This window comes from Ornithorhynchus anatinus, chromosome 17 (assembly GCF_004115215.2).
Source record: "Ornithorhynchus anatinus isolate Pmale09 chromosome 17, mOrnAna1.pri.v4, whole genome shotgun sequence".
Classification (NCBI taxonomy): domain Eukaryota; kingdom Metazoa; phylum Chordata; class Mammalia; order Monotremata; family Ornithorhynchidae; genus Ornithorhynchus; species Ornithorhynchus anatinus.
In genome coordinates this window covers 29,099,787-29,127,609 of record NC_041744.1, presented here as the reverse complement: position 1 = coordinate 29,127,609, position 27,823 = coordinate 29,099,787, and the positions used below count along the sequence as shown (strand labels likewise).

Genomic DNA, 27,823 nt, shown 5'->3' with positions numbered 1-27,823 from the left:
CTGCTTTGATCTATCCACTCCTTTATCCTACCTCGCTTGAGGTTACTTTCTTACTATTTCAGAGCTAATTTTACATCCCAACTTTTAAACTGTGTATCTATTCACAGTACTCCCATTTTTGACCCACTACTCACAACTTCCTCCTATATTGTATTCCATCCCCTGTCAAATCTGCCAAACCACACACCTCCCCATCTTGAAACCCTTTCTAAAAAGGTCATCTCCCAAAAATATTTCACACCAAGTCCTGCTTTCCTGATCAGAAAGATCAGTTTTCAGTGACCACCCATTTATATATCTGCTCATTCAGTATGTGCTTATTAGTTTACTTTTCTGGGTCATTTTTAGCCCACATTTTCATTCTTGACTATTTTATGCTTGGCATTTTTTTTCACTCGTTCATTAGACTGTAAGCTCCTTGTGAACAAGGGCTATATCTTTTACTTCTGCTGCATATTCCCAAGTGACTAGTACAGTGCTCTGACAACAGTGTGTGCACAATAAATGCTGCTGATGGTAATTTATTTTCTTGTTACAGCAGTGATACTGCAGGTGCACATGATAGCGTTGGGGAGAATAGATCTGGCAGGACCAAGAGAGTGTAGGTAATCCTGCACAAGTCACTACCAATTTCCCCAATTCCTAAGGGTAGTTTCTTCAGTACTGAAATCTCAGAACAGAAATCCCAGCCCCAAGACTCATCTGTCTTTCCTGATGGGCGACTCCTTCACAAACAACACCTTCTGGGCTCTAAATAATAATAATGCTCTTAATAAATGAGCATTGAGACTCATTAGTTAAGATTCATTATCTTGCTCCAAATGTATTATAAAACTGACAATTTGAAGAAAGGGACTAGAGTGTGTAGAGAGAAAGTTTCTTCAAACTTCCTCACCTTTCATATTTTAAAATTGTTTAGGATTTATTTAAAGGTTAATCACAAATAGAGTGACAAATTTTCTACATTTTTACCCTCAAATAAGCATTGCCTGTTAATTTTAATTATCTGTTTCTATATTAACCGTTCTATTCATCAGTTCTTTCTTATTCTTCTTACATCCCAACTCGCATTTTTTTCTACTTATCTCAAGGTTAATTAGCTATGTCAATTTATCAAATTAAGTAGCTACATTACTTGATGCATTCCTGGGAAGATTGCTCTTGTTGTCATGGCTTTTAGCTTGGAGGGGTCTGGCATTTATTGAATCTTGTTTCTCTCTACTATTCCTGGCTTCCATGTTGATATAGAAAATGCAGTTTGCTTGAAGGAGAATTTCAAAAGTTATTAAAAGATTGTTGAGCGCTAATTAAAGTTTTGTCCTGTAGCTTCATTTTAACACAGTCTGGGTGAGTATGTATTAAAATATACAAAACCAAAATAGTTTTCAAAAAACACTGGCTACCAGGATTTGCTTAGCTGAAAACATTTAACATGCCAGAAATTGTACTATTAGTCATCCTTTATTTTTCTTGACTTTGCTGACATTTGATGTCTCTTATTTTGTGCTATTTTTTCTGCTCAGCTCTTTTATCTGTCTAAAGTGATCATGAGTTGACAACCTTCCCTCGAACAGAAAAATGGTGAGCAATCTCTTGTCTGGGATTTGATCAAAAACATCTGTGCAGTGAGCATTCTGATCTTTAAATGAATCACATTAATGTGTGACCTATTCCACCAGTTTTAGCCTAATGCTCCTCTAAGGACAGTAAGTTACCTTTCATATCAGAATAGTCCCTGTAGCAGCCAGCGGAACTCAGTGTCCATCTTTCCAAATGAAGATTTCTATCTCAAACATCTTACCACTCAGCAACTTTTCATTTCTCATTTATGATAAAGCCTGGAGAGAATATAAAGGAAGAATTATATAAGGCCATTGCCTAATTAATACTCCCTTTTTTCATAAAATATGAGTTAAGCATAAAAAAAGGATAATAAAACTCATCATGAGAAAACCTGGAAATTTGGGGAAATTTTGAAAAGAGATTGTCTAGTGGTAACCTGCGTTATGTTCTGGAGGGCAGGAAATAATGGTTAGGCGTGGTGTTTTACTAAAGATTAATGTCACATAGATCTCAAAAACATAGCTTCCCAATTCCCATTGGAGTCAGGGGCACATAAAGTAGTCTGATATTATGCATATTTTTCAAGAAAATGCTTACATTATTATATCAGGCTTTACTGAGCAGGATAATTAGGTGTTCTGTAAGTTTTGGTGTGAAAGCTTTTACCTCTTTGCCCAAGAATTTAGGTCTCCTCAGTTTTATTCAAATATATTCTCCTGACCTTCATCTCTACGCAAACAAAGCATCATCATTCAACTCACATTAACACTGATCCAAGTAAGATTGACTTTCCTTGCATAAAATACAGTAGATAAGCACAAGTAAATTTATGACCAGCTCTGATTTTTTACTTTTTTCTGATTTTATTTGTCTGATAGTACTTTTGTAGATGTAGGGACATAGGGTTGGAACATGTATTGCTGGGTCTCATGGTTAAAGGATGTTGCAGAAGAGCATCAAGGGAGTACATATTTCTCTTATAAAACTAGAACAATTTCCTAATATTGAAGTAGGGCATGAAAGCATGAGATAATCATTTATGATATGTTTCCACCTTTGTATTGTAGCTTCCTCTCTTAGCAGTATCTGTTTGTTGGTTTGTTTTGAGATAAAGATTGAAAATAAACTGCATTTTCTGCCTTTTCTCCCACTTCCAATTTTCAACCTTCATATATATATCTTTTGCCACCAGACTTCTTGTATACTATAGCTGATATTTTGTCCATACTTTTATGAATGTCTCCAAAATTCTTCTGTTTTCATTTCAAAATCAGAACTTAAAAATTTTAAATTAGTTAATAAAGTTATGAAAAATAATATTCATTTTAAGATAAACTGCATGAACTACTGGATTTTAGCCATTTGGCAGTTTCTCTAAGAGATTTATGACCACCTCCCCAGCTTACCCTTGATCCAGCTTTTTATAAGTCTAGGCACTCTTCTCTCAGGACTCTGGTCCATCCTCCTCTCTTAACTAACAGTCTGTTCAGGTGTTAGCAGAGACTATATTTAGTTTATTATGCTGCTGAATTTCAGTATTTTAAGGTAGCAAAAGTGAAAACCACTACCACTAATCTCTTTATTGTCTTTTGAGGCAAAGGGAGTCTGCTTCCCCACCAAGAGCCAAACACTCCCATTCTGTCTTAACAGCCTATAATGTTTCATGGCATTACTGAATGTTTCACTCCCCTTACTTTTTATGATCCATAATGCTGAACAACCGCCAAGGTAAATTTTAGTGGGAGCTGGATTCCTGAAGGCTGAAACTCTATTAATCTGACAAGCCAATGTGCAGATGCTACTAAAAAAGGGTAATGCCATTCAGTTTCACTGAACTTCTGGAAATTTAAGGAATTTAGGATTCTGAGCCCCATGACTTTAAGAGCCATAAAGCACAGCCATAAAGCAAAGTCATAAAGCAAACTTGATAAGGCTAAGAGTAAAAGTTCAATAAAAAATATTTTAACTGAAGCAGCACACAGATGGATGGCATGTGTGTGAAAAAGACAGAGTGTGTGTTGGGGAGGGAGAGTGGGATATCAGATGTGTGGCAGAGATCAGGGTGTCGCAGGGAAGGAGAGATTCTCGAGGGGCAACCGTGAGCACTGACTGCGGGGAAAAGGATAGGGAGTAGAAGAACCAGATACTGCACTCATCATTGCCCAAGAGCCTTGGGGGGGATACGACTGCTGCTAAAAGGGCTGGAGAAGTGAAAGATTGCAGCATGGTATGGCAAAAAATTAATAAAGCAAAAGAATGGGAGTCACAGAGAAAGTAAAGAACATCAGCCTGTAGATCATGAGCAACAGTTTAGCTATTCCTGGGATAGCTTTCTATATATCTATCTTTGAAAATGAAGGACATTTTTCAAAGGTGGCACTCCTGTTGATGCAGTTCTATTCATGCAGGTGGGTTTGACTGAAAAGACCTAAGGAATGTCACCTACAACACTCTTCCACTCTTCTTCCCCTTCTGCCTATTCAGAAGTTTTGGATAGTTTTGGTTTACACTTGGCCTCTTATGAAATTACTCTAAAGTTTCCCACAGTGGAGCAATAGAAAGTCACCACCAATCAATCAGTGGCATTTGCTATTATTAATAATAGTAACAACAATAATGAGGATGATGGTATTTGATAAGGACTCACTATGTGGCAAGCACTGTTCTAAGTGTTGGGATAGATACAAGGTTATCCGGTTGTCCCATGTGGGGCTCACAGTCTTAATCCCCATTTTACAGATGAGGTAACTGAGGTACAGAGAAGTTAAGTGATTTGCCCAAAGTCACACAGCTGACAAGTGGCAAAGCCAATATTAGAACCCATGAACTCTGATTCCCAAGCCCATGTTCTTTCCATTCAGCCATGCTAAATGCTTATTGTGTGTGCAGAGCACTCTATTAAGCCCTCAGGAAAATACAATACTGCTGGGAGACACAATCCCTACACTCAAGAAGCCAACAGGTCTTCCGTTTCCCCCCACATTAGGTTCTCTTTAGTTTTCTCCCTGGGATTCACGTTAACAGAATTTAGAATAATATTTAATTTACATATATATGCATTCCCCCTATTTCCCCTCCGTATTTCCCCTCCCCATTCCCCTACTCCCTCCCTCGGCTCTAACTCCTTCTCATCCTCTCAGCACTTGTGCATATTTGTATATTTTATTAATTACTCTATTAATGATGTGTATGTATCTATAATTCTATTTATCCTGATGGTATTGATGCCTGACTACTTGTTTTGTTTTGCTTTGTTTTGTTTTGTTTTGTTGTGTGTCTCCCCCTTTTAGACTGTGAGCCAGTTATTGGGCAGGGATTGTCTCTATCTGTTGCCAAATTGAAGACTCCAAGTGCTTAGTACAGTATTCTGCACACAGTAAGCACTCAATAAATATGAATGAATGAATATATATGTACATATATATGTTAACCATGTGCTGTAGTGCTACCTAGACAATCCCTCTGAAATCTTGAAGTTCTACTGCCAGATAACCAGATAATGAGAGTAGATATTGTCAAGCTGCATGGAGTAGTGGATAGAGCACGGACCTGGGAGTCAGAAGGTCATGGGTTCTAATTCCTGCAATGCCATCTGACTGCTGTGTGACCTTGGGCAAGTCATTTCCATTCTCTGTGCCTCAGTTACCTCATCTGTAAAATGGGGATTAAGACTGTGTGCCCCATGTGGGACAGGGACTTTGTCCAACCTGATTTCCTTGTATCCACCCCAGGGCTTAGTACATTGCCTGGCACATACTAAGTGCTTACAAATACCATTATTATTATTAATGATGTCCTTTGTATATATATGAAAATGCAGTAAGGTCTCATTCCTTCCTGAATGGATTTAGGAAAATCAAATCATATTGTCATGAAATTCTCATTGATAAATCTATTGATAATTAATGGATCCTTCATCTCACATATGCTTCACTGATTTTTTGTCTTTATCCTTTTTTCCCAGTTCCCTCAGGCAATTACATATTATGGAGGGACACCAGAACTAAATGGCAGTAGATTCAGAATCCTTAATCCTCTAACCATGGAAGGACTGATGGACCAAATAAAAACTATCTCTAATAAGGAACAGCTGTCAGATGGAATCATGCTCACATTCGACTTTCTTCTCAGAAGTAAGTTAATATCATAACAAAATTTAGCACCTCTGTAAGGAGGAAATTTAGATATAGCTTCTTCAAAACTCCAGGCTATGTGTATTTCGAACAGATATCTTATAACATATATATGTACACAAATATGCATATATATGTAAATTAAATATTATTCCTAAATTCTTTTAACATGCAGTATAGTAAAATTATTCTGCTGACAACTGAGACACCCATCTTCACAACAGATAGGTTAATGAATCCTGAAAACTCTCCCTTCTCGACTCTAGGAACCAAACTAATATAGTTTTAGATTCCTAATTTAAAAAAAACTTTCGTATTTTCTCCATCTTAAATCAGTGATATACATTAAGCACTTACTGTGTGCACAGCACTGTACTAAGCACTTGAGAGAGTCAATGTAATAGAACTGCTTGGAAACTTCAAGCACAGACCAAAAAAAAGTCATAAAACAAAACCATCATTTCGATTGGAGAAATGAACATGAGAGGATTACAGTCTCTGTTGTTTTACCTTTCTCTTATGAGCTAGGTAAATTAAAGTTGGAAGTTGAAAATAGGCCCAGTTTGTCTAGTAGCTTTTCTCTTTGAGAATTCTTCAGAATTTGGCACCTGCTTTCAGGCTGCTGCATTGCACACCAGTATTTATTTCTTGCTCTTCCCTCATGTATCAAGGACTTCAATCAAATTTACTGAGCGCTCACTGTGTGCAGAGCACTGTACTAAGTGCTTGGGAGACTACAATATAATACAGTTGGTAGACACGTTCCCTGTCCACAGTGACTTCACTCTTCCTCTTTGCAAGTATCCTTGAGAAATAACTACAATAACAGTTCTTGATTCCTTTTAGATTTTATCTCTTGTCTCTCTGAGAATCTCTAATTTTTTTTAAAAAAGTGAAAGGATACTTGAAGTCTTAATTCTGCAGTTGCAAACTCAGGGAAAACATCCAGTCACTTCTACTTGTTAAATATTTTCCCCCTAAGAATGATGGGGAAATTATTTTTCAAGTAGCAACTTCCAGTACACAAGTACATTGCTGAATGTCCTTACAATTGTGACAGCAAATTACTGATGTTGGAGAGTAAAATCAGTGCCCTTGAAATAGAACCTCTAAAAGTCAAGTACCACATCTTGTTCTTTCTTTGAAACTCTACAGAGCAGTTTAAATCATGCTCTGCACAGATGGGGTGCTATGTTTATATGCCTCTTACTTTGTATCTGACTAAATGTAATTTTAATGAATGAAAATTACATGTAAGATGTATATACACACAAAACAAAATATGCACTCAAATTTTAAGTCATTTTTCAACATCATTTCTATCAGCTCCAAATTCATTTTTGTCACTACTGAAAAAAGTATTGTCTGTGTACTGATGCTTTAAAACTTCACTTCACAAGCTTTGTGTGTGGTATGTGTTAAGTGCTTACTATGAGCTAAGCAGTGTGGCTCAGTGGCAAGGGCCCGGGCTTGGGAGTCAGAAGGCATGGGTTCTAATCCCAATCCACGGCTTGTCAGCTGTGTGACTTTGGGCAAGTCACTTCACTTCTCTGGGCCTCAGTTACCTCATCTGTAAAATGGGGATGAAGACCGTGAGCCCCACGTGGGACAACCTGATCACCTTGTATTCCCTCCTAGCACTTAGAACAGTGCTTTGCACTTAGTGAGCACTTAACAAATACCACCATTATTATTACTGCAATAATTCCTGAGGCAGTTACAAGATAATGAGTTTGGATAAGTCCCTGACCCACTTGAGGCTCACTGTCTTTAAGTAGGAAGGAGAATAGTTACTGAATCCCCATTTTACAGAAGAGGAAACTGAAGAACAGAGATGTTAAGTGACTTGTCCAAGGACATACAACAGGCAAGTGGCAGAGCTATGATTAGAACCCAGGCCCAGCTTACTTTCACAGTGGGCCATATTAAAATCAATCATAAATCATCCTTTCCTTATCCTCAGTACATTGAGTAGGTAATCTATCAGTTAGTAGGCCAAAGAGTTGATAACCTGAAGGTACAAAATCTGGATATAGCAACTTGGAGGAGGTCAATCCTTTCCAAAGTCACAATCACTTCCTGTACATCTAGGGTGAGATAAGCCTAAGCAAAATTAAGTCTTGAGTATCTCGTTCATATTGTCTTCAGGATGCCGCACCATTCTATGGATCCACACAACACTTGGAATAGCTGAATTTTTATGTGCTGAAAGCTCCTTGAGAGCATAGGTCATGTCTGGTATCTGTACTGTACTATCCCAAACGTTTTGTGCAGTGTTCTGCAGACAGTAAGGATGCAATAAATATCATTGATTGATTGATGTTTATGACTAATGATTTTCCAGTTCCATTGTTTCCCACAACTCTTTAGTTATAACCTAGTTACCAAGTCTAAAGAGCACATGGAACCTAGTTAGTTTGCCAATGTCACTGCAGTTGTAGATGAAACATTTTGAGGTGTTTCATTGATATGTTTCCTCATTCTTGAAATGCTTTCCTCACTGATTATTGTACAATCGTGAAAGAATGCTTTACATGTTTAAGTCATGAAAGGAAACTTCTATGCAATAAGAAATTATGCTTTATGCAAAAAACTCAATTAAGACACAGTTCTTTGCCTACAAAGAGGCCACATCCACATGGAGGTCACATATGTAGAATGCTGTATGATTACTAAGAAAACAGGAGGGATGGCGATTGTCAACTATGTAAAAACCCTACTCCTATTTTCTGATGCTGCTCTTTCTCCTCTGTTTAAGAATGATGATTTGTGCCTACTATACTTTACGTCTAAATCTGTTACCAATACATTACATTTAAGTTTCAAACAAAACATAAGGCAGTTTATCCATTATTTTATCCTGCTTGCAACATTTTTAGCCCTTGGAGAGTAAATGCATGCTTAACATGAATGCAATTTTCTGTAGTACAAAGGAGTTTGTTTGAGATACAGTTTGAATGTTAGGAGTTACAGTGTCTCCATTTTGTATAATATTCATTTTTCACAGCCATCATTATAACATTCATTAAAATATTCATATAACATTCACATTAGGTCACTAATATTGTGACCTAGTAGAAAAGGCATAGGCCTGAGAATCTAGGTTCTAATCCCAGCTCTGCCACTTACTTGCTATGTGACCTGGGCAAATCACTTCTGTGCCTCAGTTTCCTCATCTGTAAAAATACCTGTTCTCACTCCTTCTTTGTCTGTGAGCCCCATGTTGGTCAGGGACTGTGTCTGACATGATTAATTCACATCTATGCTAGAGCTTAGAAAAGTGTTTGACACCTAAAAAGTACTTAACAAATACTACCACTATTATTATTATTATGGCAGTTAGTAAGTACTTTGAACCTAAATATAATGGCCAACACCCAAAATTAAGGTTGTGACTCAAAACAGAATTCTGAAGAAGGTGCTTTTATGAAATTATTTTTTCTTACAATTATAAGAGGAATATTTAAATCATTTTAAAATTTTGATAAATAGCAATGTATTTCATGTCATGGAAACTTCATATTCAGGTCAGAAATAATCGGATATCTGGATTATTAATATTATGGATAAATCTGAAACTGACAGACCAAGCTAGATTTTACAAGTTTCTCAAGATTCATAGTATGAGTTTGTTTTTTTAAAATTTTTGTGGGCAGACCACCCAACAGATTAACATCTCCCTAAATTAAAGTATATGTCAGTGACGTCATTCAAACCATTAGTTTGAAGTAACTATATCTTGGCGATAAAATGTTGCTACCAATTAAGTACAAGACTTAAGGTTTACCCTTTAAACACTGAAAAAACTGCTGTGAAATTAGGGAAAATTCGTAGTATCAATTTTTATCAAACTGTATAGTATAATTACAGAATTATGAAACCCCGTACTTAGAGCCGGTAAAATTTATTTAGTTTTTCTTTCAAAATTTTTGCTAATTAGTGAAAATGAGGAACTCTGTCACCCTTAGAACTACAGACCTAGCAGATTTAGAAAAGCTTTTAGTTATTTTCTATAAACTCTTTGGAGTGTAGCCAATGTATATACTTTAGATTAGAATTGTACAAAACCTAAGTAATTCGTCCTGTTTTTGAATTTGAAATATACTGCTGATAACCTTGGCCATTTAAGACTTCCTCAAAAAAGTCATTAAATGTTTGTAAATTTTACCAGAAGGGATTATTTAGAAGAGATGCTTAAAAAGTCTTATTTAAATATACTGGGGACCACTGAATCTTTAATTTTCATTTGATTTTATGCTGCATTTAATGAGTTCTATATGAGTTTTTTTCTTATTTGGTTGTTTTTTAGTGATCCCACTGGTATTTCATCTCTCAAAACCTTGATTAAAATGGGTGGAGAACATTTTTTTTATGGGATATTTAAATGTCCATTTCTATGTTTACTCTTCAGCAATATTAGCATAAATAAGCATATTCAGAAACATTGTAATATAAGAAAATGCAAAATTTTCAATCTTTCAACCTTTAAGATGACTCTCTGATTGGAAAAAATGTCTCAATTCATATTAAATATATATACAGTGTAAAACAATGTTTTATGAAAAGGCTCATTGCTCAATCTCAGTAGTGTTGATAGGTAAAATAATTTGTAATACTGAAGACAGATGTGGAGAATGAAATTAAACCACATTGTACTGTGTAACCAATTGAAGTGTTCTGTTGTCAATTGCTTAAATGAATGTGCATTCAATATGATTGCTCATTAAATACCTAAAAATTTATATATGCCCACAGGGAATAGGGCACTGCTTTCTTCCTCCCATATTCCAGGAGACACATTATGCTGTGGAGTGTCATGTCCAGTTGACTCACTCATTTTGCATTACCATGACAAATGACACATGGTCTTCAGGGAAAGCCTGGCAGGTGGCTGGTTATTGGAAACCTATGATTGAAGGAAATAATAATTCATTTAAAAAGGAAGTCAATTTTTTAAAAAACTATTCTGCTATTATGCAAACAGGGAAACTGCAAGAGTAAATTCAGAACATGAAGTCTGTCATAATTCTACAGTGAAAGCACACTGAGTCTGAAATGCCAGTTCTTGCATTTCGAGTGTAGAGAAGTATAGACTCACAGAAGTCACATTAGGTCATCATCCAACTGAGAACTGGAAAAAAATCAGTCAAATAACATTTGGCTGCAATTTCCATCCTGAAGGGGAAGAAGAAAAACATAAAGGGGCTTACCCAAAGCTATTAGCCTCGTGTCAGAATTTCTTCCCGGGAAAAAGAAGGTTTTGGGTATAGTTATTCAAGCATTTTAAAAAAATCACTAATTTTTACAATTATAAAATAGGATAAAATATTCTACTTGATGTATTAAATTTTCTAATGTAATTTAAGTTGTGAGAAGTTGAGACACTTGTTAATCAGTAAAGGGGTTTTAATAGACCAGTCTAAGAAGCCTTTGAGAGGTTTAAATAGGAAAACAAAGAAGATAGTATTAAACATTTTTAAATTACTGCCTTAGTTTTTAATATGTATGTATGCTTCGCGCACTGCTATTCCAAAGGCCCAAGGAGGTGGAGTAATTTCATCAAGAGGAGAGACTGAAAAAGATAGAGCCCTTCTCAATTTAAAAAGAGTAAGATCAAGATGGGCCATGATTAAAGAAAGCAAATTAATGAAGAGTATGGTATATGGAACTGTTTTTCACCAATTCATATAAAATTTAAAGGTAGGAGGATCAAATCAAACAAAAGGAAATACTTTTGTATTTCCAAATATACTTGGAATTTATTACCACTGAGTTGGGCTGGAAGAAATCAATGGGTTAAAGAAGCATTTGGACAAATCAGGAGACAAAAGTTTCAAAATAAATTATTAGAATTACATTTAAGGAGGTTAGAGGGGAAAATAAAAGCTGTTAGATGGAACATCTCTAATTATGAATATGGAGATCTAGGCGGGCAACCCTCCATGTCCAAATGTCCTTCAGAGCACTGCTACAGACAGAATATTGGGCCAGCTTGAAGATTGGCCTTAACCAATACAGTGATACTTATGTCCTTGTGGTCATATTCTGAAAGATAAATTTACAGTGCCTCTCATGGGAAACAGATTATTTGCTAAAGAATTCTTGTAAAGGTAATATAAGGCCTACAGCACTTTATTTCATTAATGTGCATGGCAATCTTCAGAAGTATATGGACATTATTGAATTTGCAATTTTTTAGTTGATATTTATTCAGACTGCAGCTGTTTCCTCCCTTTGGTTTCTGACATTGGCATGCTTGATTTAATCCTTACTGTTTTAAGCATTCTATTCATATTCCCTAACCTACTTTGAATATTTGGGTTTTTATTTCAATAAGAGCATTTAAGGAATTCAGTCACTTGCTAAAACAACTTCGCACTTGAAACTCTGCCTTGCAGCCGTGGGCAAGGTCTCCTTCACAGCTGGCCAGAGAACCGGAAATAATTCCTATTGGCAAATCTCCATGAAACTCTAGGTGGTGCCTTGCGATCACCTGGCCATCTGGACATGCGCCTGGTTACACCAAACAAGGGTCTGTCGACGTGAACAAGAGTCTGCTAAGAACATGATCAGTATGTTTGTTTTAGTGTCCACTGAATTTATGAAGCTGGTTTCACCCTTCTTAGGCTAAAAGACTGCCTTTCTGCTTCCCAGTAGTTAGGGTGAAATGCTAGTCGATGCCAAGTTGTCATGTAGTCTATCCACACAGGCTAGTTCTCAGGACCAGTTTCAGACAGTCTTGCTGCCCTAAGGCCAAAATGGTAGCTCCTTAAGTTCTTCAGCACACTCCTGCATCATGCTGCATGCATTAACCATTATATAATGATATTATAGGCAACTTTTTGCAGAAGGGTGTTTTGTCACTGCCATCAGGCATCCCTGGCACGTTAACGCCAAAACCCTTCTAAAATTTCCAAATCACTGCCATCTTTAAGAAGGGCCCATTGGCCACCACCTATGAAATGCCCCACAAAGGGTTCTGAGGCATCTGCTTCTCTCATTTGCTGTCTGAAACTGTCACTGCATCTACTGTGAGAGAGAGACAGAGAAAGAGAGACAAAGAGAGAGATGCATTTAGGAGAATTCTCTTTACTCCCACAAATCTTGACCATGGAATGAAGAGAATCCTGTGCTAGAACGGCATCATTGGCCATTACCTGAATTGCCGACAACTAGGCAACAATAGCTGGCAAGACTGCAAGAAATTCATCCCTGTAGTCTTTCCCATCCTTTAACACAGGCCACCTGTGAGTTAAAATTTTATTTCTGAGACTGTTTGGAGATGGAAATATTATGTTTGAAGTTTGTAGCTATGCCAGTGTTTGCCAGGGGCCTATATGGGGCTTCGGCAGTCCTGAAACTTAGCCAGACTCCAAAAGTAGCCAAAGTATGAGCTTAACCTATGATAGGGCAGTGACTAAGGCACACACAAATTCACTCTAAAGATTACCTACACAGGACTATACAGTGGACTCGCTTATAACACAGCCTTCAGGGTCCTCGCAAAACCTAACGGACGTACTCCTCCCACTGAAGTGATATCAGAATGGCAGAAATATATAGTTCTAACTGGGCAGGACAAGGAGAGGGGAGTTGGTGGACTTGCAGCCCAATTTAAGGGATTGTGTGTGAGGTGCCAGCATTGTGGGTTTCTCCTGTTCATGCCATGGCTCTCAGGTGGGTGACAGCTTTCTCCCCTCCCATCCAGAAAATGTGGATTGCACCAAGCAACAGTACCCACGGAAAAGAGACTACACGGAGACCTGGGAATGCTCAGAGTGCCTGGGCCCACTTGTAATACTCCTCCTCGGGAAAAATTCAGGGTCTTTAGTTCCACATTTCAGCAAAGAGAGCTAAAGTAAAACCCGGATTGTTTACAGATCCTTTTCAGGTACGTGCATGAAGGCAACAATGTGTGATTACTAACAGGGGAGCACAGAATTAAAAAGTAAACAGAAACCCCAATTAACCCTGCTTTGCCCTACTACCTGAAGCAGCGTGGCTCAGTGGAAAGAGCACGGGCTTTGGAGTCAGAGGTCATGGGTTTGAATCCCGGCTCTGCCACTTGTCAGCTGTGTGACTGTGGGCAAGTCACTTCACTTCTCGGTGCCTCAGTTACCTCATCTGTAAAATGGGGATTAAGACTGTGAGCCCCACGTGGGACAACCTGGTTCCCCTGTGTCTACCCCAGTGCTTAGAACAGTGCTTGGCACATAGTAAGCACTTAACAAATGCCAACATTATTATTATTACCTATTTCTCAGCTGTCCAGATACCTGAAGGGTTTAAGTTGTATCCTGAGTTCCGCTGTGGGACTCAGTGTATGTTATCTATCAATAACTTTAAATGTAACTATATTATAAGCTTTTCATCCTGAGCCTGTTTGATTGGCTGCACCAGCAAGGAATACTGGAAATGATAAAGGTGAAAATATAAACTTGATGAAGAGCAAGTCTATGAAAGAGGTTTTTAAAATTAAAAGAATATTTTAATATTGCTCCATCTCCCAGCAGTATGTTCTCAAAGAGTTCAATGAGGATTCCTACTTTTGAGTGGTCTAGAGCAAAGAGCCTGCACCTGGGAGTCAGAAGGACCTGGGTTCTAATCCCAGCTCTACCACTTGTCTGCTGTGTGACCTTGGCCAAGTCACAGCTTCTCTGTCTCTTAGTTCCTTCAACTGTAAAATGGGGATTAAGACTATATGGGACACGGACTGTGTCCAACCTGATTACCTTGCATCTACCCCAGTGCTTCCTACAGTGCCTGATACGTAATAAGCACTTAAATACCACAAAAAAATCTACCTTATTGGGATTACCTTTCATATTCATCCAATGTATCAATGGAGATAATACAATTTAAAATTTATTTAAAATTTAAAAGGTTTGTTTTCCTTTTCTGTCAAAGAAAATTCACTGCACATCAGTGGGAGAGTAGATGACTGAAAATGCAAATTATTAATACTAAAATAATCTTGAAAAATGTGTCTAAAACACCTCATTTGGTGTTTGGCTATTCTTGACTTAGTAAAAAGATAAACATCAGTCACTGACGGGAAAGAAGTGATAAATTGATTTTAACTCACACTTTCCTTTTGCATATAAAATGCAGTAATAACCAAGTATAAAAATGGAATGAAGGTTTTTTTAGGAGCCTGCTTCCATTTACTGGATTGTAATGAAAGATGTTAATTGCCTTGCTAACTTTATAAACAAGGTGCAAGACTATTTCAGTCCATCCAGTTTCAATATAACATGAGGGCTGTATTCTTGTGAAACCTTACCTAAAGGTAAACTCAAACTCACACAGTACTACTTGTCCAGCCCATTTTCTTTCTGCAGTAGTATCTAAGAAGTCACACAAAAGATCTCCCAAGTCACTAGTTGTTGTTTTCCAATAGATGTGTGCTCTGATTATCCCTCTTCCCTGTTACTACAAGCTCCAGAATCTCATTCTTTTCTCATTACTGCAAATTCATTTTCTCTTCCTTCTACCCTCATATCCTTCCATAACATCTACCAGTAGAGTTTCACACAGTTCAAAATATTTCAGTCAACTCTTACACTGTGTGCTGAGTTTCATTCTCTCTGATAGATGTCAATTTTTTATGGCATGTGTTTAGTGCTTACTATGTGCCAGGCACTGTACCAAGCACTGGAATAGATACAAGCTAATCAGATTGGACCTAGTCTATGTCCCACAAGGGGCTCACCATCTGAATCTCCATTTTACAGAGGAAGTAACTGAGGCACAGATAAGTGAAGTAACTTGTCCAAGGTCACACAGCAGACAAGTGGCAAAGCTAGGATCAGAACCCAGATCCCAGGCCCATGCTCTATCCACTGGACAGCACAGCTTCTCATGAGGGCAAAGCATTTGGGGATGGGGCCATTGCTTTCTCCCCAACAGCTTTTGTGGGTTGGACTCTTGACTTTTCTCAGCCCAGATCCTTGAGAACTTTTACTGGGGATTTAAAGACCCCAAAATATGTGTGATTCATTGGTTCTTTGAAGAATACCCCTGCCCATCTTTGGTTCTTTGAAGAATGCCCCTGCCCATCTCAGACTTTATCCTGCCAAGTTCCATCCTGCATATTTCTTACCTAAAAACTCAGTCTCCCTTTTGAACCCACTGTGCTCTCACTAAACCTATCTGAAGAGTCAAATCTTTCCCAGTTCACTTCTGAGATCAGGCCTTTGTCCAAAGACATGATTTATAACAACTTGTTTGTCTCTGCTACCTGACTCAATGTTTTTCATATTTATGCGTGGAACTGGTATTCTTCTTGTTGATACCATTGTTCCTGATTAACAGAAACATTAAGAATGTGCTGCTTCCTTTATCTCCTTTAAACAAAAACTTGAATCATTCCCAGGTTTCACTGAACGATTAAATATACTAGACAGGACACTAGCTCATTATCACAAATTCCTTCAAGGAATGTATTGAGGGATTTTATTTTTCTCATTACTTGAATTTGTCATATTTATGGAGGGCCATTATTAACATTCTTTTGAGAAAAATCAGTTATATACAATTCATTAAGTGAATAAAAATTAACATAGCAACTATGTTAATTAAAATAATTCAAAATAGAAATGTTTTCTGGTTTTCTTAAATTCTTGGTTCAACGTCTTTTAGCATACTCATTTTGAGATACTAGAGTTAAAAAACTCAGAAAGTACATCCACCTATCATTCATTTCATATCTTATGGGCTAAACTTAACCCAGTCTTTTTAGAGTGGAAGTCATTATTTTAATATGTGATTAGTAAGCTATTTCTTCCAAAAATCTAAGCCAAGTGTAAGCAAAAAATTTAATCTCCGAATAAACTTGAAACCCTTATAAGATACATTTAGGGTATGAAATAAATGACTACAATCATATGCCTTTGTCAATAATTATTTCTGAGGCTGTTTTTCATAATAATATTATTTTATTGGAATTCACCTTCGATATGAAAAATATGAAGCTACACTGAATGGATTTAGTTTTGAAAATTAGTGTGTTTCAAAGACATTAACAGCATTTCAAAATTTGGAACCCAATACCTAAATCATTTTGATCAAGTTACAGTCTCTTGACTCAGCAGCTATACTGTGAGAGGTGGAGGCTCTCGAAAGTGCAATGGAATGTTTAGTTTGTTTTTAAGAAGGAGACAATTCTTAGTGAACTCAGAGGACTAAACAGTCTCCCACTCATCTTAGGCACCTAAAATGAACACTTGAACAATAGTTTCAGATCAGCCATGGAGAAAAGTGGCTATTTTCCTCAAGTGGAATGGTTATGGGTTGTCTAGGGAATAGAGCCGCCAAAGGACAAAGCTACAGGAGAGATGGCTAAAAGAAAGGAAAGAAAGATGAAAAGATAGAGACAGACACAAAGGGGCAGAGGTGTAGAGCAGTGGACATAGAGAGATACAGACATTAATATAAAGAAAAAGTGTGGGAGGGATAGAGAACACAAGAAAAATACCCAAAAGGAGTTACTGTAAAGTGTGTTGAAATTGAGAAAGGGAAGAGAGGGGACACGTTTTAATGGTACAGTAAAATAAATTCCCAGTACTGAATCTCAACTCAGAGTTAACTGCCAAGATTAGCCAACACACTGCAATCAAAAAAGTAGTGATGAGAAAGAAAAAAAAATAAGAGCCACTGATTGGGTATGCATTTGTACATCATCTGGATAATTGGAGTTCAAATACATTTTGGTCCCAATTATCCAGATATTAAGGTAGAAATAGTCAGATAACTGAAGTCTAATATATATATTTTTAGACAACCTTCAATCTAGACGATTGATATAGATTAGAAAATCCATGTTTTTAAATAGCGGATTTCTGTGCTCCATGACAAGAAAGATTTCCAATCAAATCTAATTCATCAAATGGATTAGCAACTGGAAAAAGGCTAAATCAGTCACTCCAGTGCCAGAGGATAAGAGGTCTCTGTTAATTAATAATTCAGTTTTATTCTTAGTTGAGTAGTGACATTTATTGGGTGAGGAAAGTGGACTTGGTCCTTCACAAGACAAAGGCTCTCAGTGAGATTAAAAATTGTATCAACTACAGAAAATAATCATATTTCACTTTTCTACATACTTCTTTAAGTAGAAAATGAAAAATAGAAAGTATTTCCAGAAAAACTTTAAAATGAGATTAACTGAAAAATGGGAAAATGACAAAAGAGACTAGAATTGTGGGATCGAAAGTTTGAAGAATCCACAAACTGTATTGAAAATACCATTTATTGTCATGGGTACAAACTTCTCCTTATGAGTGTGGTGGTGAAAGAGTTTCAAAGAGTGAATAATCCAGAAAGTCACCATTTGGGGGATTTTCAGCCCTGACTGAAAATTCTCAGGTGTTTTTGGAGACCTGGGATGAGCAAATCTGGGACTCCAGCTCACACAGCTTTAGGGATTATAACGTTCATCACACTTACGGAATGGGTACCTAAGTTTATAATATCTCAGCAAAAATGAAATGACAGCTGTTTATCAAAGGAGTTATTTTACTGACTGTAACCCAAGGTTAAAGTTAACTTTAACTTTAAAACTTTGAGAAGCAGCGTGGCTCACTGGAAAGAGCACGGGCTTTGGAGTCAGAGGTCATGGATTCGAACCCCGGCTCTGCCACTTGCCAGCTGTGTGACTTTGGGCAAGTCACTTAACTTCTCGGTGCCTCAGTTCCCTCATCTGTAAAATAGGGATTAAGACTGTGAGCCCCACGTGGGACAACCTGATTCTCCTGTGTCTACCCCAGCGCTTAGAACAGTGCTTGGCACATAGTAAGCGCTTAACAAATACCAACATTATTATTAACTTTGTTGTTCTTATAAATTGATAATTTGAGCTCATTTAGGACCCCCTTCCCTAGGTATTTCAGACCAGTCTTTTTGATATTTCATTTGAATAGTAAAGTATTTCAGAAAAAAATGATAACCAGGAAAGTTCTCAAACCTAAAAATTTCATAGATGTTTTCATGAATAATCTATGAATTAATGATTTTTTACACAGAAAAAGCCAACTCGTTTTAAAAAAATAATTAAAATAATCCATTGCTGAGTATGGCTTAGAGTGTTTTTATTATGGTGTTTGAGATGCAGATTTTTTAAAAACTAATGTTAAATCTCCAATAGTTGTCTAAGCACTGAATACTCAAAATGGGCTTTTCAAATACTGCAAAAGACTGTAAAAAAAAAAAACCTGCTTGTCATCACTAGGAAACTTGTAGTTGGAAAATTGCATTGACTGACATTTTTGTATTTTCAGGAGAGACTTGTCAAACAATATTTTGAGAAACAGTATGGCATAGTGGAAAGAACATGAGCCTGGGAGTCAAGCACCTGTGTTCTAATTCCGGTTCTGTCACTTGCCTGATCTGTGACCATGGGCAAGTCACAACTTAGTTGTGCCTCAGTTTTCTCAACTGTAATATGGGGATAAAATACCTGTTTTCCCCTCTCTAAACTTTGAGCCCCAAGAGGGACAATAATGATGTCTAACCTGATTCTCTACTATCTACCCTAGTTTTTCTGTCAGTGCTTGCCATATAGTAAGTGCCTTAACAAATGCCACAGTGATTGTTTCTATTGTGTGTAAGGGTGTACATATAAATATCTGATGAAAAGGCAAATAAATAGTTAAAAGAGATGACATTTTAGTTATACTTTATGAAAGAGTTTTTCTTAATGAATATATGTGTAAATTTGTTTGAAACAGCTTGTAAGTAAATGCAGTTTACTTACTATAAATTCTCAAAACAAGCATACCTCAGATTATGGCCACCCCACAGCACGGGCAATTTGAAGAGACATCAAACACTGTGCTGGCATGTGTCAGCATTCCCAAGGACCACCCATAACATTACATCCAATTACTTCAGGGAAGTCAGTTTCCTCCCTGCTCTCTCCTCCCCTTGTCCATTTTCCTTCACTCTGAGCAATTTTCTTCCCCTGTCCTGTACTCCAGACTTGTCCCTCCCTGATCTCCCCCATGCACTCCCATATTTCTTTTTTTTTTTTGGCTTTATTGAAGTATTTGGCTCTAGGGCACAGTATTTTCACAAGTCACTACAAGCTACAACTGCGCTTCACTGCCTCCACAAGTCTTGAATACACAGTGCTGCAAACTGGGCATGCACAGCACCATCACTGCAGTTTACCAGTTTGTGGCCCTACATCTGCAAGTTAGAAGTATATGCTGTTTGCTGCACAAATTGCTGCCACTGCAAGCAACCCTAATCCTCTCCTGAGTAAACCTACAAGCTCTTTTATGTGCCTGAATCGTATTAAATATATTCAAAAACCTGGACACAGTGTTACGGCTTCAAGACATCCCAAGCCCAATGCACTTCTCTACAGTCCCTTTCTCCTTATATCTCGCCTTCCTGTCCCAGACCCAACTATGGCCAGGAACCTAATTGCAATCAAATCTTGAGAAAACATAGCCCTACAACACAGTCATTGAGGAAACAGGCCTATCTTTGAAGAACATAACCCAATTGAATTCTGGGGTATGCCTCTATACTGCTTGACCTGGCCACTAATTCCACTAAATCTAATATGTGATTAATCTGATCTAAAAACAAACATAATTCAATTATTCACTTCAGTCATAAATCTGCCATTCAACTAGGTAATCCTACTTAATTTAATCAATGTAAATCCTTTTTAGTAATAAGCGCGAAGGGTCAACTGGAACCCAGAATCAAATTAAACCCTGGTAATGATAATTTGTAATATTTTTCACCAAATATGAGTGTTGTATGGAGAGCTAAGGGTTTTGGATAGTGAAATCTAAGTAATCTGGAAAATACTATTAAATTCACCCCATGTTCTCAGGGATTTTATTCATTTCATTTACTTGTCTTCACACATTTTTCAGGATGCAGTACACAGGAGAAGCCAAGCCCAATCCCACTTGGGGCTACAGGTCTGTGAATTCATCCAAATCCCACTCATTATGGCCCATAATATGTGAAAACATATTCTCTGTGACAATATAATCTTACTAGGAAAAATGGTTTATTATTAAGGATCTAAATTGTCAAATTGAGATCTTCCTCAGGGACTAGTTGTTGACTAAAAGGACTGTGAATTGAAAAATAAAAAGGTGCTGTCAGTTGTCACATTCATAAGATGATTGCCTTTTTTTCTCATGAGTAAACCAACAGCTCCCTTATGTACCTGAATCATATTGAATTCATTCCATCCCCTGAGAATAGGATTATATTGTAGATTTTATGTTTTTTTCTAATTATACATAGTAAGTTAAAAAGAAACAAAAAATACTAAAAGTTGGATCTTACAAAGTCAAGATCAACTTGACTTGACCTTATGGATTATAAAGTCAAACTATTCTAAACTCAGTCCAATTCAGTTCACTAAATAATTAAGCTCTATTCACACTGCATTTAAACACACTCAAGTCCAGCATCTGGCCTGGAAGACCCTCCTTCTTCATATCTGACAGACAATTACTCTCACCACATTCAAAGCCTTATTGCAAGCACATCTCCTCCCAGTTACCATCCCTGACTAAGCCCTCCTTTTTTCTTCTCCCACTCTCTTCTGTGTCACCTTGACTTGCTGTCTTTATTCATCCCCCCTACCAGCCCAAAAGCAACTATGTACATATCTGTAATTTTATTTATTTTTATGAATATCTGTTTCCCCCTCTAGACTCTAATCTCACTGTGGGCAAGGAATGTGTTTATTATACTGTTATACTATACCCACCCAAGGGTTTAATATAGTGCTCTGACATAGTAAGCACTCAATAAATACTGACTCAAGTCTCCCCCACATTAAAAAAGATTTTCCAATCTCCACCTAGTTGCTCAATTTCCCTATGACCTTTCCTATCCAAACTCCCAGAACAGGTTGCATGTACCCATTGCTTCCATTTCCAACTCCCTTATTGATCCATTACAATCTGGTTTCCACCCACTTCACTCAGCTGAGACTGCACTCTCCAAGGTCATCACGAACCTCACAGGGCACTGAATGTGAGTTTCCAAAATCAGAAAGACTACCAATTATATAGGAAAGAAAACTCAGACATTCCAAAGTAAGTGGAGGAGGAGAGAAATGTGAATTCCAGAGCAGGGGGAAGGTTCTTGGGATGGTCAGAAAGACAATGTCCTTTGGGAGGTGTCCTAGAGCAGAGTTTCTGCTCTCAGAAAAAAAAATATAGTGAAGAAAAGGGCAGAAGGCAGTGTTTTTTAAAGGGTATATATGCTAACAGTAGGAAAGTGATTTGGTTCTATTGCAGAGAGTTACCTCAGTACTTGGGTACATAAGAAGCATAGCAACTATGCCACAGATGAGCAGATCAGCTTTCTCTTTTTAGAATTGGAAGGGGATAAAGAATATGTACCTGACAAAGGAATTGGGGAAGTCATTGGAGAGCAAACAGTTGAACATAAAGGTCAGGGAGAGAAGAAGGAAGGGGGCAAGTGCTTTGATAAGGTGCAAAGAGTTGAGATTGGATGCACAAGTAGAGGGGATGGATTTTGAGAGTAGGCAGGTTATTTCCTCTTGAGATACTGCTGGGAAATATGGGAAAGCAGTGGTTTGTTACTGGATAAATGGACAAATTCTCAGAACACTGTTCCTGGACTATGTATTTGGGTAATTGTGTGCTGATCTGAGACCTACCTTAGAAGAATACCAATTTCATATTTTTTTTTATTTCAGACAACTGAAAAACTAAGATTTTTCAGGAGGGGAAAAAAGGATTCCAGTCCAACTGACAGAGAAATCATGATGGAGTATACGAATAAAGGGGCATCTCATGTTCCCTTCCCCCAAGGCCATCTCCCTAAACTGCAACACCCTGCTAAGGAAGTATCACATAAGGAAAACATGTGATGTTGCCTGTTTAACAGCCCCAGTAAATAGCAGATCGGATACAGCAGGAATAGAACTGTAAAGGGCAAATCATTCAGCTGTTTTAGAGGAGTCATAAGGAAAAGAAGAATGAGTCATTAAATAAAAGTCTTATGCACATTCTGAATGAAGAAGATGGTCAATAAAGATATATGTATCACAAATGCAGAAATACCCTTAAACCTAACTGGTACAGATTGGAAGGTTAAACTTGAATCATGTTAATATACTTGGGGAAACTTTCTGCCCCAAAGTAGCAGTGTTGCCTACTGGATAGAGCAGGGGTCTGGGAGTCAGAAGGACTTGGGTTCTAATTCCAGGTCTTCTACTTGTCAGCTGTGTGACCTTGGACAAGTCATTTATCTTCTCTGTGCCTCAGTTAACTCATCTGGGGACATGGACTGTGTCCAACTTGAATAGCTCATATTTACTCTGGCACTTAGTACAGTGCCTGGCACATAGGGCTTAGCAAATTGGTAAAAAAAAATAGAACAAATTCTCAAAGAAAGCACAGAAAGAAAAATTCAACCAATGATTTTCTTAAACAAAACTTCTCCTGAGTCCACTATCTTTGCCAAGCCACACTCCATCTGATGATCTACTGTCTGTAAACACAAACATCATCCATAAATAATTCCATACCTTTCAAAATCTATTAATCATATTCCATTACAGCCCAATTGCTTTTTGCAAACTCATAATTAAGCAGTAATACCTAATGAAGCAGAAATTATAAGATAATTAACCATGTGTACAGAATTTCACTTTGGGGGGTAAGGCCAGCTGCTTGGTGTCAACAAGACTTGTTACTAAAAAATAAAAATCAACCTTGGAGTGAGTGCCACTGTGAGTTTTGCTAATGTTTCCTTGCTGGCAAACTTTCCAAGACAGTAAGCTATATGGGCAATATTTCAATTTGCTAAGCAGTGATCCATTTCTTTTCATTTAATGTAACCAACCAAATTTACCTCATCTTTTAATGCAGTAAGCTTTGTATTTTTTTTGTGAAACATATTCCTTAGTGTTGTCCAAAATTCATAAAATAATCTGGAGGATATTATTCTGACAAGGAATTAAATTTAGGGATATAGTTACTATTTTGTTCTTTTTAATCATTCTGACCTGACATTGCATATGACACTGTGCTATGTCTGGTTGACACAGAGTTGGAGTTGGTAGACACAGTCCCTGTGCATGAGTTTACAGTCTAGAGCAGGAGACAGATACTAATATAATATTAAATACAAAGATCACAGATCCAATTGCATAGGTGATGCAGAAGGGAGAGGGAGCCAGGGAAATGAGGGTTCAATCAGGTAAGATCACTTGGAGGAGTTGAGACCTTAATAAGGCTCTGAAGATGGGGAGAGTGGTGGGGTCTGACGTATGTGTAGAGGGAAGGCGATCCAGACTAGGGGGAGGATATGGGAAAGAGGTCAGTGATGATATAGATGAGATTGGGGGCACACTGAGTAAGATGGCTCTAGGAAAGCTAAGTGTTTAGCCTGGGCTGTAGTAGGAGACCAGTAAGGTAAGATATGAGGGGGCAAGCAGAACAAGTGCATTAAAGTCAGTGTTAAAAAGCTTCGGTTCAACGTGGAGGTGGATGAGGAACCAATGAAGGGTCTTGTGGAGTGTGAAGACATGGACTGAACATCTTCTTAGAAAAATGATCCATGCAGCAGCGTTAAGTATGGACTGAAGTGAGGAGAGGCAAGAGGCGGGGAGGTCAGCAAGGTGGCAGATATAGTAGTCAGGCAGGATAGGAAAAATGTTTGGATCAACAGTACCCGTTGGATGAAGAGGAAAGGAAGGGTTTTAGCAATGTTGTGAAAGTAGAACTGACAGGATTTGGTGACAGATTGAATATGTGGGTTGAATGAGAGAGGTAAGTCAGGGACAACACCAATGTTATGGGCTTGTGAGATAGGGAGGAAAGTGGTATTGTCTACAGTGCTAGGAAAGATAGAGTAACATTACAAAAGGAATAAATTATAATTTATTTTAAATTCATTTATGAACTCATTACAAGCAGTTATTTTAAGTAACTGATTTCAAGATCGCTGTGAAATGCAAGAGACTACAGACTGTCACTTTCTCCACCTTCAAAGCCTTATTTTCTCTGCACCTCTCCTCCAAGAGGTCTTTCCCGATTAAGCCATTTCCTCTTACCACACTTCCTTCTGTGCCACCCTGATTTGCTCCCTCTATTCATCCCTCCTTCAGTCCCACAGCACTTATGTACATACGCATAATTTATTTATTCATATTAATGCCTGTCTCCCCATCTAAAATACAAGCTCACTGTGGGCAGGGAATGTGTCTACCAACTATTATATAGTACTCTCCCAAGTGCTTAGAACAGTGCTCTGCACACAGTAATCATCATACAATTGATGGAAGGTTTGACTGGTAAGTGGCAGAGAGATCTCAGAGAACAAGGAGGAAAGTTCACCTCAAGTTTTAGTTTTAAAAAAGCTTGAAATAAGTTTAGTTTAATAGAGATTTTTCACCTTCCAGTACTTTCTTGAATTTTAACTTTCAGGATATACTATTTCAATTGTTTTAGAACCATCTTTCTCCTAACCCCATATTTTCCATAGAAATAACAAATGACAACACTGGAATATAACTTCTTTGTTCTGTATAAATACTCTTGCTGTAACTGGCCATTTAAGTAAAATAAAATGTTACTTAAAGGGTTGAATTATTATGAAATGAAATGTTAATTCTCGAAAGTATATTGACCATCCCTGTACATTGCTCTTCTCTTTAGAATTTTAAAAGTGAATGTTCTAGAGAAAGTCATAAAATAGGCACTGAATTCTGAATGTCTTACCTTTTCGATGAACATTTAAGATGAGATATTTGAGAGGAAGAGGTATGGTTTCAACATTTTTTCAACTGTTTTCCCTTGCCACAGGTATCCATTTCTTCAGGTAAATAATCACCTTTGAAGAAAATATGGATTTCTTAAACTCAACTGAACAAAATATTACATCAGAAGAACTGTTAAACAGAATGACAGCCAAGATTCTAATCTCACTGACTCTTTCAGTATTGGCAATGATGACAACAGCCATCAATTCCCTTGTGATTACTGCAATAATAGTCACCAGGAAGCTGCATCATCCTGCCAATTATTTAATCTGCTCCCTTGCAGTCACGGATTTCCTAGTTGCCATCCTGGTGATGCCCTTCAGCATTATCTATATTGTTAAAGAAACTTGGATTATGGGACAAGTGGTATGTGACATTTGGTTGAGTGTTGACATTACGTGCTGTACATGCTCTATCTTACATCTCTCTGCAATAGCCTTGGATCGATATCGAGCAATTACCAATGCCGTGGAGTATGCCAGGAAGAGGACACCAAAACGTGCTGGCATTATGATAGCTGTGGTATGGATCATATCCATTTTTATCTCGATGCCTCCTTTGTTCTGGCGCCATCAAGGAACCAGCCGAGATGATGAATGCATCATTAAGCATGACCATATTGTGTCCACTATATACTCCACCTTCGGAGCCTTTTACATCCCACTGGCATTAATCCTAATTCTGTATTACAAAATCTATAGGGCCGCAAAAACACTGTACCACAAGAGGAATGCTAGTCGCATAGCAAAAGAAGAGCTCAATGGGCAGGTTCTCTTGGAAAGTGGTGAAAAAAATGCTAGACTAGTCTCCACCCAATACATGCCAGAGAAGTCCTTATCTGATCCTTCCACGGACTTTGATAAGATTCATATCACGGTGAAAAGCCCCAAATCTGAATTCAGGCATGAGAAATCTTGGAAAAAGCAAAAAATCTCCAGCACAAGAGAACGCAAAGCAGCAACTACTCTGGGTTTAATCTTGGGTGCATTTGTGATCTGCTGGCTTCCTTTTTTTGTAAAGGAAGTGGTTGTTAATGTCTGTGAAAAATGCCAAATTTCAGAAGAAATGTCTAACTTTCTGACCTGGCTTGGATATCTCAATTCCCTTATTAACCCACTGATCTACACAATCTTTAATGAAGATTTTAAGAAAGCATTCCAGAAACTTGTGAGGTGTAGACACTACATTTGAGAAAGTATTTTATTGAAAATGGATTTTAAAAAGTGGCTTAACAAAACAAAAAAGTGTATATGTATATAGAGCTGCATTTGTATACAAGTTATGTCTAAGAGAAGATTTGGAGGTTGTTAAAGTTTTGAGCATATACTTTTTGTAATAGCAATTTGAAAAGCAGATTTGATTTAAGAATGTCTCTTTTGATTAATATTTTAAAGCATTTGGTATTGGGAAAAGGTTCTAAACAGGGTAAAAATAGCAAGATACATGAAATGCTAACTGTAAAAGAGAAGCTATTTTGTTGTATGAATAACAGAGGTCTTCAGCTGTACAGAGCTGCAGCACTGTTGAGGAAACTTTCATTTGCTTAAAACTAGCCAGCATACACATATATTTCCAAGTGAGACTAAAAAGGGGGCTTTAAAAATTACAACTCTTGATTTCTTGGATTATGTCATAATCAGTGGTGTACCTGTAAAATTAGATTTTTCAAAGGAGTCCTAAGAGGAGATGTTAATGCTCCTCCCTTCCCCGGACCTGCATTTGCTCCCATGGCAAAAACAGGTTATAAAACAGTCCCAATTTGCAGGAAGATGTCATCTAACTTTCAGTTTTTCTTCCCTGAAGGCTCCTTCTCTCTGAAGGGATGCTTGGACTCAGTATACTATCCTGAATAGAATGCACTCACAAAGCAGTAGATTAAAAAATCAGTAAATAAGCATTTAACCAAAGGAAAGATGAAGGATTATTTTTGTTGATATAAATGTTGAGAACTAATTTCTTTTCATTTTACAGAAGCACCACTCTAGACTGTAAACTCTCTGTGGGTAGGGAACATGTCTACCAATTCTGTTGTATGGTATTTAAGTGTGTAATACAGTGCTCTTTACACAGTGAGCTCTCAGTAAGTACCAATGATTGCTTAACTGATAAAATAGGATCTGTAAAATGGTAAGCAGTGTGGCCTAATGGAAAGAGCCTGGGACTCACAGGACCTGGGTTCTAATCCCTGCTCCACCCCTTACCTACTGTGTGACTTTTGGCAAGTCATGTAACTTCTCTGTCTATCAGGTTCCTAAATTGTAAAATGGATATTTTATGTTCTGTTCTCCCTTCTTACTGAAACTGTGAGCCCCATGTGGGACAGGGACTGATTACCTTGTATCATCAACCCTTA

General features: G+C 37.6%; 2 protein-coding genes across 4 annotated transcripts in view; both read left to right on the top strand.

Annotated features, from left to right (window-relative positions):
* LOC103170102 overlaps positions 1–22,914 on the top strand; it is a 50,951-nt gene extending 28,037 nt beyond the window's left edge. Inside the window, exons 1-4 of one of the 3 annotated variants that reach the window (XR_005661013.1) lie at positions 1,518–1,581; positions 5,528–5,696; positions 13,405–13,587; positions 22,399–22,913. Coding sequence is in view for 1 of the 3 variants with exons in the window: in XM_029082760.2 (XP_028938593.1) it covers positions 5,528–5,696; positions 13,405–13,553 (318 nt within the window). In the remaining 2 variants the exon portion in view is untranslated. Of the gene's footprint in view, positions 1–1,517; positions 1,582–5,527; positions 5,697–13,404; positions 13,588–22,398 lie in introns of those variants that run through there. The other 2 variants (XR_005661012.1, XM_029082760.2) reach the window with 2 other exon arrangements.
* Positions 22,915–24,907: 1,993 nt separating this feature from the next.
* On the top strand, positions 24,908–27,495 carry HTR1F (5-hydroxytryptamine receptor 1F). Its single transcript, XM_001515114.4, has one exon. The coding sequence runs from the start codon at positions 25,555–25,557 to the stop codon at positions 26,659–26,661; it is 1,107 nt and encodes a 368-aa protein (XP_001515164.1). The 5' UTR covers positions 24,908–25,554; the 3' UTR covers positions 26,662–27,495.
* The last annotated feature ends 328 nt before the right edge of the window (positions 27,496–27,823 follow it).